General features: G+C 49.1%; 1 protein-coding gene across 1 annotated transcript in view; it reads left to right on the top strand.

Moving 5' to 3' along the window:
• Positions 1-15,909, top strand: part of LOC119444327 (ATP-binding cassette sub-family C member 3-like) — a 321,860-nt gene that overhangs the window by 290,894 nt on the left and 15,057 nt on the right. The window contains exons 22-23 of the mRNA XM_049663273.1: positions 9,485-9,586; positions 9,761-9,934. Of these exons, the coding sequence (XP_049519230.1) occupies positions 9,485-9,586; positions 9,761-9,934 (276 nt within the window). The remainder of the gene's footprint in view (positions 1-9,484; positions 9,587-9,760; positions 9,935-15,909) is intronic.

Raw genomic sequence — 15,909 nt, 5'->3', positions numbered from 1 at the left:
ACTGTCACCGTCGCAGCTTCCGCTCTCAACATGGTGTGGCTTCGCCAACCTATCAAGGTGCTCAGCACTCAGCACGAGTTCCTTCTCCCGTCGCCGACCCGTTTTCTACACGCCGCCCGTATGACTCACGCCGGTCATCTTCTCCCCGTTGCCGATCCATCTCCCCGATGCTTCGCCGACCTAGCCCCGCACGAGAGGAAAACTAACAGCCGCCGTTCCCGAGGCAAGAACTGCGCCGTCATCAAACTCTCCAAGACCTCATTTTTACCCGCCTAAAGAAATTGATTTATTGGTAGAAGGTATCGCCGTACGTGCACTTGTCGACACAGGAGCTGTTGTTTCTGTAATTAGCGAAAAATTGTACCGCGATCTGAGAAAAGTGACCACCCCGCTTACCGATGTTTCCCTGCGTACGGCGACCTCGCATCACGTCAAGCCTACCGCTCAGTGCACAGCCCGTGTAATTATTCAAAATGTGATGTATGCCGTTAAGTTTGTCGTCCTGTCCCGATCATCCTACGACGTAATCCTAGGATGGGATTTTCTGTCTACTCATCAAGCCCTCGTGGACTGCGCGCGTGCCGAACTCACATTGTCGACGCCATGCCCTGACCTCGATGACCACGCTCCCCCTAAAGTGTTTGCCGCGGCTGACGTCCACATCGCCCCTTTGTCCGTCGTTCTGGTACCGGTGTTTTCGCCTGCCGCCGCCAACTCACCTGTTTTGTTTTCGCCATCTGCAGCTCCTGCTCGGCGCCGAAACTTCCTCCTCCCGTGGGCTGTCATCAACTTCTGCAATGGTTCTGCGGCTATCTACGTGTGCAATGTATCTGAATGTCCGTCACTTCTACTACGCGGCGAGTGTCTGGGAAGCTTCGAGACTTTTGACTGCCTTTTCGAGGATGCAATGCTTGGCGATAAGGCATCACTACCGATTTGTGCCATCGCTCCTGCCGCTGACACCGACGATCCTGACGACATATTCTTAAATGCCGTCGATTCCGCCCTCACACCTGCGCAGCACAACTTGATTGTGCAACTCCTGCAGCGTTTTCGAGCATCCTTCGACCACAACCAGTCTTCCTTAGGTCGAACATCGGCAGTTGTTCATCGGATCGATACCGGTCAACAAGCACCATTGCGCCAGCGCCCATATCGTGTGTCGACTGCAGAACGCCGTGTCATCGATGAGCAGGTAGACGATATGCTGAAACGTGGAATAATCCAGCCCTCCAGCAGTCCCTGGGCCTATCCAGTTGTGCTGGTAAAGAAAAAGGACGGATCCATCCGGTTCTGCGTGGATTACCGCCGTCTTAATCGAATAACCCGCAAGGATGTGTACCCTCTACCACGCATCGACGATGCCCTGGACTGCCTATAGGGAGCAGAATTCTTCTCGTCCTTAGATCTGCGCTCGGGATACTGGCAGGTGCCGATGGCAGAGGCCGATCGCGAAAAAACGGCTTTTGTGACGCCCGATGGCCTGTATGAGTTCACAGTCATGCCCTTCGGCCTCTGCAACGCGCCTGCTACTTTCGAGCGCATGATGGACACGATCCTTCGAGGCCTCAAGTGGCATATTTGCCTTTGTTATTTAGACGACATTGTGGTCTTTTCCTCCGATTTTGCGTCCCATCTAACTCGCCTCGAACAAGTTCTCGCTTGCCTCTCAGCTGCAGGACTGCAACTGAACTTGAAGAAATGCCACTTCGCCGCTCGAAAGCTTACGATTCTAGGTCATGTTGTTTCGAAGGACGGTATTCTCCCCGACCCTGCCAAACTTACAGCCGTTTCCGCGTTTCCCAAACCAAGTACCATGAAAGATCTCCGCAGCTTTATCGGCCTATGTTCTTATTTCCGACGCTTTATCCGCAATTTCGCTATGATCATCAACCCTTTGACCAAGCTCCTCGCTGGCAGTCATAACCTTTCGGCTTGGTCTCCTGCTTGCGACGACGCTTTCAACGAATTGCGCCGTCTCCTTACGTCGCCTCCTATACTGCGACACTTCGACCCCTCTGCACCCACTGAGATCCACACGGACGCCAGCGGTGTCGGGTTAGGCGCTATTCTTGCTCAACGGAAAGATGGGTTTGAAGAGTACGTCGTTGCCTATGCAAGCCGAACTCTCAACAAAGCCGCAGGCAACTATTCGGTGACTGAAAAAGAATGTCTTGCCATAATTTGGGCCATAGAGAAATTTCGTCCTTACGTGTACGGGCGCCCATTTGACGCAGTGACCGACCACCACGCCCTGTGCTGGTTGTCGTCACTGAAAGATCCAAGTGGTCGCCTCGCTCGATGGGCATTGCGCCTCCAGGAATACGACATCCGCGTCGTGTATCGCTCTGGTCGGAAACATTCGGATGCAGACGCCCTCTCCCGTTCACCCTTGCCTCCCGACCCTGTCTGCTTCACAAATACTACCTACGATACCAGCGCTCTTGCCATCTCTGACATGCCATCTGAGCAGCGCAAGGACCCGTGGGTGGCTTCCATTCTAGACTTTCAGTCTGGCCGGACTTCTGCTCCCACTTCTGGGACATTGCGTCGGCAGGCTGAACACTTCACCACTCGGGAAAACGTGCTGTACCGCCGGAATTACACCCCCGGCGGCCGTAAGTGGCTCCTCGTCATTCCCCGCCACCTGCGCTCCGAAATCTGCTCCACTTTCCACGACGACCCACAATGTGGCCACGCAGGTTTCCTGAAGACGTATTCACGTATTAGGCTTCGGTACTACTGGCGTGGCATGTACCGTTATGTTCGCCAGTATGTTCGGTCATGTTCCACGTGCCAGCGACGCAAGACTCCTCCTCAACACGCCGCTGGCCCCTTATTACCTCTGCCATGCCCCGCCCGACCATTTGACCGCGTCGGCATTGACATCTACGGTCCCCTTCCCAGTACACCAGACGGTAACCGTTGGATAATCGTTGCCGTCGATCACCTCACACGGTATGCCGAAACTTCACCTCTTCCGTCGTCCACACCAAAAGACGTTGCCACTTTCATTCTTCACAATCTCGTCCTTCGTCATGGAGCTCCTCGAGAGTTGCTGAGTGACCGTGGTCGTGTGTTCCTCTCCGACGTTATCGCAGCATTGCTTCGTGAATGCCGTGTCGTTCACCGCACCACCAGTGCCTATCACCCACAGACCAACGGGATGACAGAACGTTTTAACCGCACCCTGGGCGACATGCTTGCTATGTACGTCTCGTCAGATCACTCCAATTGGGACCGAGTGCTACCTTTTGTTACGTACGCTTATAACACCGCCATTCAAAGCACCACTGGATTCTCCCCTTTCTTTCTCCTTCACGGACGCGAACCTTCTTGTACCATGGACACTATTCTTTTATACCGACCCGACGCCTCCGAGTCCACGACTCTATCTCAAGCAGCTACATACGCTGAAGAATGCCGCCAACTTGCACGTTCATTCACATCACAAGACCAGTGGCGCCAGAAGGAACACCACGATGCCTCCGCTACTCCTACGTGCTATGCTCCTGGCTCGCTAGTCTGGCTGCGTGTCCCGTCCACTACACCTGGCCTTTCAACGAAGCTGGTCTCCAAGTACCAGGGACCATATCGTGTACTTCAACAAACATCTCCGGTGAACTATCCCATCGAGCCGTTAGAACCGTCTTCTGACCATCGTCGTCGTGGCCAAGAAATTGTCCACGTGTCCAGACTCAAGCAGTGCTACGATCCCCCTGTGTTTTCTTGCCCCTAGGTCGCCAGGATGGCTCCTTATTCCGCGGGGGGTAATTGTACTGAAGGCGATTGACCGCGCTTCGATGTCTGGGGAAAGAAGACGACGATGAGTGTGGTTGTTGTTGACGCTCTAGCTCGCGCTCGCCGGTAACCAGACCTGCCTTTCGGATAGCCTTCTGTAACGCCACATCGAGGCCTGCTTGAAGACCAACACCCCCATATATATATATATATATATATATATATATATATAATGTATGTATGTATGTATGTGTGTGTGTGTGTAACTTCCCTCCAAAAATAAACTGAGTTGCGATCAGCGCCTGTCTGTTACCTTTGCCTTATGCCCTCGTTTCTTGTGTGCGCGTTGCAGCTTCGAGATGAAAAGCTTCCATGTTGGAAAAACATTTTCAGTGGTCTGGGTTTCGAACCCGGGACCTACGCCTTTACGGGGCAGTCGCTCTACCATATGCGCTGAATTCAATTCTCAAGTTTTACGAGTCAAAACCACGCTTTCGATATGAGGTACGCCGTAGTGGGGCTCCAGATTAATCTTGACCACCAGGGGATCTTTATTTGGCCCCAATGCACGGTACACACGCGCTTTTGCATTTCACCCCCGTCGAAATGCAGCCCCCGCGGCCGCGATTCCATCCCGCGACATTGTGCTTAGCACCGCAACACTGCAGCCGCTAAGGCACCGAGGCGGGTCTACCGTCTGAGCTGACCAGGAGGCTAGCAAGTGGCAGCGTGAGGGCCAATTAATCGACAGCTCGAAGCACAAGGACAATGAATATGGCAAATCAGTTCTGCGGAAATCCGCAAGGTGGAGGAAAGTCTTGTAGCGTCTTGCAGCTTCTTGAGCTGCATGCGGGTAGATATCAGTTTTCAGAGGGCAGCTATTAGGCGCCCGTTCCTGCGGCGTGCGTCAGCGTCGTCCCTCGGCGCCCCTCGTAATCGAGTGAACAAGCACAGTGAAGAATGAAAGAGCGAACGCGGACTGTGGATGAAACATGGCAATAGCGAACAGAACGCGAGGTGGAAAGCTTGGAAGCAGGGTGCAGCGGAACCATGAGGCGGAAAGCGGAGGCGGAAGGTATGGCGTAAACGGGAGAAGAAAAGTGCAGTGACGCGACAGACGGGCTCTGCGGCGACGATGGCTACGAGATGGTGCCAGAGTAGCGCGCTTCGCCTTTTTACCGATGACACCACCGACCCCATATATGGAAACAAAGCGCTGCATGAGCGAATATATGCCTGGGGCGGCTGTTGTGAATCGCGCCCACGCGTCACCCACGCGCTGCCTCTCGTGATCTCTCGATTAGCGAGGCAGTCGTACGACACTTGGCTCCGAAAACCAACAAGCCCAAGTGAAAACCCTACTCCGTTTGCAATGCGCCGCACGAGAGAGATTGTCCGCGCCAGCCAATATGTCGCGAAATGAAAACACGTATACAGCTGCGCTCAAATTACGCATTAGGGAGTGTCGTAATCGTCGGTGATTTTTTTTTTTTGCTTTCATAAACCTTCCTCCACCTTGCGGCTTCCCGCAGAACTGATCTGCGATACACATTGTCCCTGTACTTCAAGTTGTCGATTAATTCGCCCTCGCGCTGCGATCCGCTAACCTCCTGGTTAGCTCAGATGGTAGAGCAACCGCCCAAGAAAGGCGCTGGTGCCGGGTTCGAATCCCGGACCATGCAGGACAAATTTTTGTTCGACTGCGAAGGTTTGTTTCTGAGAAACACTATCTATGTAGCTTCGTGATACATACGGGTGACTGTAAAATTTCCCCTTCAATTGTGGCTAGTACATCACAGTGTACTAAATAAGGGGCTGCGAAAAGAATGATGATATATAATCGAGGTATAAATGTAAAATGTACAAAGTTGGCGAAAGCAGATGGGCATTATTGGTTATCATTTATAAGACAGTTTTAGCAGAGCACCGCTTATGCGCCGCTCCGCTCAGATTTCACGCTCTGAGATACTGCAGGGAACTGCGTAGATTTCGCATTTGATATAGAGCACTGCACGGGCCCAGCCCGACCCGAAAGCCCGGGCCGTCCGTAGTGTTTGTCGGCGGGCCTGAAGCCAGCTTGAAGCCCGCTTGATGCGGGCCCGGGCGGCCAGACTCGGGCTCGCTCACTAAAGGGCCTAAGTAGGCCTTCGAGCACACGCGATCGTTATGCATTGCATGGTTGAATGGAATCTGTGCCAAGCTGAAGTTACACGTGCAAGATGACTGTCATCATCATCATCAGCGTATATTTATGCCCACTGCAGGACGAATGCCTCTCCTAGCGTTCTACAATTAACCCTGTCTTGCGCTAGCTGATTCCAATTTGCACCTGCGAATTTCCTAAATTCATCACCCCGCCTAGTTTTCTGCCATCCTGGACTGCGCTTCCCTTCTCTTGGTATCCATTCTGTAGCTTCAATGGTCCATCGTTTATCCATCCTATGCATTACATGGCCTGCCAAGCTCCATTTTCCCGCTTAATGTCAACTAGAATATCGGTTATCCCCGTTTGTTCTCTGATCCACACCGCTGTCTTGACTGTATATATTATCAAAGAAAATAGTAACACAGATGAAGTTCTCATTTTTAACAGCGGAGCTGTTTCAGCCGGGCGTAATGTGTCTGCTGAATCCAAAAATGTATGCCGATCCTCGCAGCAGTGCAGATAGGGTCCACGCGCAATGGCACATACACCTGTGAACTAGCGAAGCTGAGCCTGGACAAGTCTAGCTAAGAATGGTGGGGACTACTTAAACTTAGTCAGTCATCGATAGGCAATTGATAGCCAATCAATAGCTAGTCGATAATCGATCAATAATCAATAAATTCCTGAAAATTCTGTGGATGACGTGGTAGTGCTTAGCCTAGCTCAAATACGTGGCCAATATCTTGCGATAGACAATCGATAGCCAATCAATAGCTAATCGATAATCAATGGATAATAAATTCCGGGAAATGCTGGCGATGACTTGGTAGTACTTAGCCTAGCCCAAAAGCCAGCACTAGCTAGGTGCCCATGAGCTCCGCTGTGTCTTTAGCATAGCGCCGCCAGTGCAAGCTACGCTAATTTTTTTCGTTTGCGTAAAAACAAACATTGTTTCCGCGTAATGAAAAATAAGTTATCCAAAGAAAAACACTCCTCAAACCATTTCGATGTTACCGCTTTTGCGATTGCACTATTGCCAGTGTCGATACTATTGCATTATTTTAGCGCTAAGAACAGTTACTTTTGTGCTTCAATGCATAAAACAGCGTTTTCCTCAAAAAGTTAACTGGAGCGCCGAAGCATTTCGTCGGATACTTTGAAAATGAATACCTCGAAACTGGTTCAGTCCTGAGAATTCTTTCCAAGTGGATACGCCTTGCAAACTCAGCGGCTATAATTCGCAGAACTGGAAGATGTGCCGTAAAATAAATAATTAAAAAGTTAATTAGCGTAATTTTGTTAAATAATTAGGCGCTTCGACCATCCATTAGGCCATCAATGTCAGAATTTGCTTGAAAATACATAAAACAATTAGCCTACTTAGAGCATCGTCGCATTAATGCGAACACATGAAATCCTGAGATATGGTCAATTCCATACTTCAGAACACTCGATAAGCATCAGTCGTTAATACATTGCCTACCATTCACTTTGACGACATACAAAAATGTCGATAATTTCAGAAAGAAAGAACTCAGCTCATACTTTGTTCGCTTGTAATGTATCTTACGATTATTATACTGCTTTTGTGTATAGTTCTGAGTATATAATGTACAACCTGTGTCGTTTTCTTAGCAAACGTTAATCTTGTAAAATTCAGTCTCATGCTATGTTGTATAGCTGGTGTTGCGTTGTTTGTATAGCTAGAATTGCTATTGTAGTGCTGTGTAAAATGCATTCTGCTAAAACTTTTTCCAATTCTGTTAACTCGCCGTGACGGAAATGTTCTTTGTCTTTCCGTGCATAGCTATTTCGGCTATGAGAAATTCCAGTGAGAGCTGGAAATATATGTGAATTATTGTGCATGTGCGCACACTCTTTACTGTACTATTGCCCTGCCTGGTCTTTTGGGTCACGTCAAGCTACATATGTAGCTTTTAGTCCAAAATGACCGTCCAGCATGTCAATTGGAGAATAAATTGATTTGATTTGATTCATTTTGTCGGACACTTTGAAAATTATCTCGAAACTGGTTTAGTCTTGAGATTCGTTCCAAGTGGATACGCCTTGCGAACTTGGGGGCTATAATTCGTAGATTGAAAGATGTGCCGTAAAAAATTATTTAAAAAGTTAATTAGCGTTATTATGTTCATTCTGCAATTAGGGGTTTTGATTTCTCGTGGAAGTAATGGCCGCCTCATCGAGTAGTTTAGATCAAGGATTGTAATTGTGCTATCTACCACAGGCAATCTTAAAAATTTGGTTCAGCTAAAATGAAGCACCCTGTATATTTGCATGCTAAATGACATCATAGCACCATATCGTATAAATCAAGGTAAGTGCATGCGCACCAGCAAAAAAATAGCAGCACAGGCAATGGGCCGGATTACTGAGGTTCCCGTAAGGGAAACAAAGATTTCGGCCTTTTATTGCTTATATACTACAGCTGACTAAACCTCGAGAAGATGAGGCTGACAGATACGGTACAATCTGTAGGTAAAAAAAATTTTTTTTCTTACAGGCCGGGCATGGTCATGCACACGCGGGCCCCAGCTAAGCTTAGTAATGAACTCCCGAGCCCGGGCCGGGCCCGGGCTCAGTAACACGGGCCGGGGTCGGGCCCGGGCTAGTCTCGGTCATGTACGCCCGGGCCCGGGTCGGGCTCGGGCCGAAAAATCAGGCCCGTGCAGTGCTATAATTTGATAAGCGCATCTTGCCGAGACGCGAGCGACGCGCTATCAACTCGACTGCAAAACGACGTAGAGGCCAAGTAGACACGCTGTCACGCTCCCTACTGTCGGCTTTGTAGCGGAGCGAGGGATGCGATCTTCGTTCCGCTGACGGTATGAGCGTTGTGCGCAAGCGCATTAGCGTTCCCGCTAAGCGGTTGTGTGGTATTTGGTAGCATATGCTGGTCTGAGCGGAGCGGACAGCAAGAGCTCAGCTAAAATACCCCATAGATACAGTCTTCGAGCCGGGGTTCCAGTCAACGGAGGAGTGAGGGGAAAAGGCCTGGAAAAAAAAAACTCTCTGCAGAAACTTTGCAGTTATTTCATGGTCATCATTCCATTGTCGTTATGCATTCATCGTCACAACATTGTCTTCATGACGTCGTCGTCATACCGTCATCTTCATGACGTCAAAGTCGTTCCATCGTCGTCATGCGTGTCATATGCGTGATGAAGCGCATCATGTTTATGTTGAGCTAGGTGGTTCGCAGTGGAAATATCTACCTGGGCCGTCTGGTCTCTACTTGCAGGTATTCACTAAGAAGCATCAACGTTCTTAACACCAATGAAAGCTTCGCCTAAACAGATTCCGACAGCGCGTGAGCTCCGCAGATTGCTTTCTACATTTAGATTAAAAAATATTTCAAACTGTCTAACACGGACACTTATTCGTAGTCATTTTTACATTAGAATCTGTATCTTTACAGAAATCTTCACGAAACAGATAGGTTTTTAGCACGTAAAGCCCCAGAAAGAAGAAGAACGAAACAAATATTCGTTATCTTTTCTTCCTGTCCATACATGTCCTATTGCAGTAGTTAGTCAAGAGACAGCAGGGAATGTCACCTAATAGCAAAATATGTCGCAGGTGCCACTGGCGTTGATGACATTGTGCGTGATGACGTTCACGACGCTTCAAATGATGGTATCATTCGAGCGCTGCTTGGAGTATGCAGAATTAGAACCCGAGGTAAGACGTTTTTCTATCAAACAAATGTTTATATCGCTTGTAACCTTTGTAAGTATAGGGTGCGATATGGGGGCGGTGGTTTTTTATTTGATAACTCTCTCTTTACTTGTGGAAGCCTAGGTTTTTGTACACGAGGAGCATTTCTTTATCAGTCATTTCTATTCCTACTTCCAGGCTGACAACGTCACAACGCCTGAAAATTTTGCTAAATTGGCTGGCTCAGAAATTTCTGATGCATGGCCGTTACGTGGAAAGCTTGAGTTCCGGGGCTACTCAGGAGTGTACAGAGCCGGTGTATCTCCTAACGTGCTAAACAACATCACATTTTCCGTGCATCCTATGGAAAAGGTAAGCTATGTCAAATGGTTACTGCGGGGAGAGAAACAGTCAATTGAATTTTAAATAGCGTCAAACAGACTGCTTTCCCATCACTCTTCGGGCTTCTTTGCAATAAAGGCCGAATATTCGGGTAGAGCATAAATTGAACCAAGGCATTAGCTTGATTTTTCAATATAGCGAAAGTACCAGGGAATACATTTCAGTGATTTCAAATCACGTAGTTCACGGTATTCTTGCGCGTTTCATCAACGTATATGCACAAAAAGTCCAGAATGATTGTCAACTGGCTCAGTTTAATTGTTGTGCAACGTTCCTTATTGATAAGCCGTCAATCAGAGCCAGTAGGACGCGAACAAATTTTTTGATGTCAATGATTGACTGATTGAAGTGATCATAAATTGTGGGCTCGTGGACAATATCAACGTAGTGCAGTCGCCAATCTTTAGTTCACAGTGACGCAGAGTTATTGTTGTAATATCGCATACAATCTTATTACCTAAGCTTCGGTGACAACAGACAACGCACCGATAACATTCGAGAAAGTTCCGGTCATACAGGCGCGTCTTGCGCTGAGCGATAAGTTTAAGTTGTTAGTGGGTGAAATGCAGCACCCAAGCTGCATTTCAGCTCGGGTGCTGTCAGCTGAAACTTGTTAAGAAGAGCACTGTTGACACGTGTCAATATTCCAGATAATGGTATTTTAGTTTACTCTCCCATTGAAGAAAAATATATTGGGTGTGTACATAAGGTGAATACATAGATGTTATGACTCCCTCCGATCTAATGCGAAAGCTGCTGTGTCATTTTATATGCAGCATTGTGTATACGTGCCTATGGCATGGTGTCTGGCTTGTGTGGACATCGACTAGTATATGTCCACGGCACATTATGCAATTCCCTGCAGTCACTGAACAGGAAATTATGAAGATCGCTGAAAGTTTCAAACACCTTCGTAAATGAAATGGTTTGTGGAGAACGGTCTCTCAGAACTAAGTAGAAATTAATTGCTGAAACGAAGCCAACAGTTCTTATCTGGTAATACGAACGCTGCACTTGATTTCTTAAGATCACTCCCCATTATCGCTTTACATATGTACTGGACACAACAACGTTGGCACTTGAAGGATGATGCTATTTGTAGGCGGAAGTCATTTCTACAACGACGAAGACGACGACGAAGCTACCTTTGGCTCCTGGTGATGCATCGGCTCCGTCTTTTTTCTTGTGTTGTGTCCAAATTATTGCCTCGACTTTTGTGATTTTTGGACCACTGGTGCTGTAAGCCTCCCGCTATCGAACGAAACCTCCTCAGCGGAAATCGGACTTGCCATCTTAAATTCATCGCCGATTCTTCGCAACATCCGCTCCCCCGCACGCCTGCCGTGCAGAGCCGGCAGTGTGTGTCGGCGGTAGTAGCTGCAGCAGGCATGAGCCAAGACGATGTCGTCGATGCTGTCGACATGACTCCAGAAGAGATCCTCGATTGGCGTGAGAAATTTGTTTACTCCGACACCAAGAGGCCTTCGCCCACTTCGCCAAGCACCCTCAAAACTCTGCCGCAAGTAAGTCACATTCTGCCTCGTCCTCCTCTACTCCCTGCCGCTGAATAGAAAATCATTCTTCGTGTACATGGTGGTGTCACCTGCGCTAACGTACACCCAGTCTCTCTCCGTGACATCGTCATCAAGTCCACAGGCCTCTCCGCGGCTGCAACATCGCTGGATCGACTCCGGGCCAACGAGATTAACAACACAATCATCATAAGCACCCCCTGCATGGACAGAGCTGATCGCTACTTGAAGATCGCCACCCTCATCATCATGGACAAGAGCTACGAGGTCTCCACGCCGTGGCAGAACCCAAAAATTCGTGTAGGGGCATCATCAAGCTGCCGGCCTCCCTGGTGGGGGGAGGGGGGGGGACGTGTTGGTTAAACTTCGAGACTCTAATCCAACAATCAAGATCCTAGCTGCTCGAAGAATGGGCTCCACGGACTCCATCCTGGTCACTTTCGAAGGCTGAAAGGTCCCTTTCTATATTGATTACCTCCGCACAGACCTCCGCTGCCGACCATATCGGCAAAAAGTGGAGGCGTGTGCTAAGTGTCGGCAGCTGGGCCATCGTCAAAATGTCTGCCCTAATGTGACAATATGTCTCTGCCCAAAATGCGGCACGCCAGATCTTCCTGAGGACCACAGTTGCACCCCTACTTGCATCATCTGCAACGGAACACATGAGACTGGTTCATCAGAGTGCAGACTTCGTTACAAACCACGGACACCGCCCCCCCGCACCACCAGAAACGAAACTGACACTTCTGGCCAGGAACAATATACAGGCCTCCAACCAACACCCAGGACAAGAGAAGCCGCAGAGCAGCTCTGGCCGCAAAAACTCTGCAACAGCGGCCCAGGTCCTATCATCGAAGCAAGCTTGGCCTCCGCTGACTCCACGCAACGAGGAGAGACCGCCCATCAACCATAAAAATGTGAGCTGGGCAGGGGTAGTCTCCAACAGTAGCAGCTCCTCACTAGATGCTGATAACTCTCTCATCAAATACTTGCTTAATCAGAACGAAATTCTCAAAGCCGAAATCAAACAGCTCAAGGCAATGCTCCACCCCCCCCCCCATCGAAATCAATGGAAGTCCTGCCACTACCTCCAACCCACTGCCACAAAAGCTTGCGCTCACACCCACACGCCCTCCAAAAGAATGCATGGATATAGTTGCACCCACACCCATAAGCCCTCCGACAGAACAAATGGACACTGTTGCAGCCACTGCTACTACTGAAGCATCAACTCCAAGGCCACCTTCACCCCACATGCAGCTCCCACCGTCAAAAAGGAAGAATGCCGATATAAAAGACACCGACAACACCGTTGAAAACGCCATATTTGTCCTCAGTGAGCGCATGACAACCCTGGAAAACAAAGTTGTTGCCCTTTAAAATCGGCTACAAAGCAAGCCTGATGCCTTTATTTGTGAGGCATCTGCGCAGTTCTGCAGATTTTAAGAGCTAATCGAAAGCTGGGGAAGACCCTCCACGACGTCACAAGCTCCCATCCTTCACAACAGCGACAATAATTATGAAGCCAGCACGTAGTCTGGTGATCTGGCAGTGGAACTGCAGGGGGTTAAGCAACAAGCGCGACAATCTTACACTATTTCTGCAGAATCTTAACGAGCTCCCTGATAATATAGCCTTGCAGGAAACACACGGGAAAGTAACTCTACCAGGGTACAACACGTTTCAAGACCCTCAGATAGTCAAGCCCAACACTGCCATAGTCGTAAGACGGCACCTTTCTGTTAAATGGGAGACATTCAGCAGTACTGACATCCCCCACAATTTCATCGAAATTCTACCTAAAAGCCTCAAACAAACACCCTATACGTGTTGAATATTTACAGCCCTCCCAATGCTCGACAACACCGCTTGCTTGCTCAAGCCAAAGCTAACGCCAATAAACAGCCGCTAGTTGTAATGGGCGACTTCAATGCCCCCCCTTCAAGTGTGGGGCCACTCTGCATCTACCCCTAAGGGAAGAGCTCTGTGGCAGCACATACAGAATCAAGGTTTCACCATCCACAATGACTTTACTCTTTCTACCCGGCTAGGAAATAGTGTCAGTAGGGATAGATCCCCCGACCTCACCCTAACTCACCGCATCACTCAGGCGACGCGGCAAAACCTCCAAAACAACTTAGGAAGGGACAATTACGTCCTCGAACTCCGCGTAAATTTCAAGCACAGACCACCGGCCATGAAACCACTAAGGCTTACCAATTGGACGGAATTCAGAAAATCTCGCTCCAACACCAACGAAGAAGACATTACTGACACAGAGCAATGGGCGAACGCTTTACAAGCAGATGTAGAGGCCCATACCACCACTCTCCCGTTAGATACACCCTTGGCCACAATTGATTCGAAGCTCCTACACATGTGGGAAGCGAAGCAAGCCTTACTCAGGAAACGGCTAAACAGCCCGTTACAATTACAAACTCGGAATCAGAATCGCCAAATTGGACTCTCAGATTGAAAAATACGCTATCAAATTGAGGGCACAGCAATGGACTCAGGTTTGCGAAGGAGCGCATGGTCATCTTCGCACTAAAAAGACCTAGCAATTGCTCCGGCACCTGCTCGACCCCACCACGTCTAGGACGCATAATAACCACCAGATCAATAAACTGCTACATGAACATGCAGCGGACCTGCCGACAAAGTTCAGTAACTTGGCTTCCAAACATATGCCCCCTCCTACGCAAATCCCCATGCCCGACTATACTTGTGAACCCAATGAGGAACTTTGCAGCCCCATCACAGAAGCGGAGGTTCGACATGCCCTCAACCAAGTGCAAACTACCATGGCACCAAGTCCAGACTCTGTGACAAATAAGACGCTTCGCAACCTCGATGAGCAATCCATACGCAAACTCACCGAGTGTTACAACCACTGTCTCGAAGAGGGCGAGATACCCCAACAATGGAAAGCAGCCAAGGTGATCTTCATTCCCAAGCCGAATAAGCCACTTCACATTGATAACTTCCGTCCCATCTCTCTCACCTCATGCATAGGGAAGATCTTGGAGCACGTAATCCACCTACGCCTTTCCAAATATATCGAAGATCATCGCTTGTTCCCCTCGGAAATGACTGGATTTCGCAAGTCTCTTTCTTGCCAGGATGTCATGCTAAGGCTCAAACAAGGTATCATTGAACCTAGCGACGCACGTGACACAAAAGCGTTGCTCGGCCTCGACCTCAAGGGAGCCTTCAATAATGTGCCCCACTTGGCCATTCTACGCCAACTTAACAGTATAAACTGTGTAGAGCGAATCTACCGCTATATACGCATCTTCCTCACGAAGCGCACTGCAACGCTCCAATTAGGCAGCGAACAATCAGGTCCGATACGTTTAGGAAGCACTGGTACGCCCCAAGTGGCAGTACTCTCCCTCCTCCTCTTCAATTTCTATGCGACCTTTAGCTTTCACTCTAAAGAAGATTCCCGACCTCCGATTCTCACTCTACGCGGACGATATTACGCTGTGGATGACCGGAGGTTCGCACGGGCACATTCAAGACGCCCTCCAAGCAGCCATTGACCAGATCGAACAAGTAGGTCACGACTTGAACCTTAGGTGCTCCCCCACCAAATCAGAGCTTCTCCTTCTGCCCCCCACGAGGCGCTTCAGGACATCGCCCCCGAATACCGAAGTCACAGTTGAAGGGCACTCCATACCCCAGGTAGACAGGATAAGGGTGCTAGGACTTCACCTTCAAGGCAACCGGGCCAGTCAGCGTACCTTGCAAGCACTACAAACAACAGTAGATAACACGCTACGACTCATAGGAAGGATCTTCAATAAAAACGGAGGGATTCAGCTCATCCAAGCTTTTGTCCTAAGCAAAATCACCTTCGCACTACCATATCTCTCACTCTCTAGGAAGGAAGCGGACACTGTAAACTGCTTTATCCGCAAGATACACAAAGTCGCTCTTGGTGTTCCGATTAGAGCATCCACACAGAGGGTGATGGCTACAGCCACAATTAATACATTTGAAGAATTAACCGAAGCACATCTATCATCGCAATATCACAGACTCTCCACCACTGAAGCTGGGCGTGAGATCCTGAGACAACTTCACTACGCTCCACCACTCAACGAGAACAAGCGACATCAACTTCCTCCGGACATACACGGCCAATACCACATCCAACCCCGACCCAGAAACATGCACCCCGAATTTCACGTCGAACGCCGGAAACTTCGAGCCAAGGCGCTACAACGCAGCCATGGACAGGCGGAAGGAGTTTACTGCGTGGACGCCGCAGCCTATAAAACTAATCATCGTTATGCTTTAGCGGTCGTAGACAAGCAGGGCAACACTGTTCGTTCAGCATCAGTCAGGACCACCTCAGCGGGCGACGCAGAAGAGGCCGCCATTGCACTCGCATCGGGGCTACCTGAT

The sequence above is a fragment of the Dermacentor silvarum genome, chromosome 3 (assembly GCF_013339745.2).
Source record: "Dermacentor silvarum isolate Dsil-2018 chromosome 3, BIME_Dsil_1.4, whole genome shotgun sequence".
Taxonomy (NCBI): Eukaryota; Metazoa; Arthropoda; class Arachnida; order Ixodida; family Ixodidae; genus Dermacentor; species Dermacentor silvarum.
The sequence above is the reverse complement of the archived record's forward strand: the minus strand, read 5'-3'. Positions and strand labels throughout refer to the sequence as shown.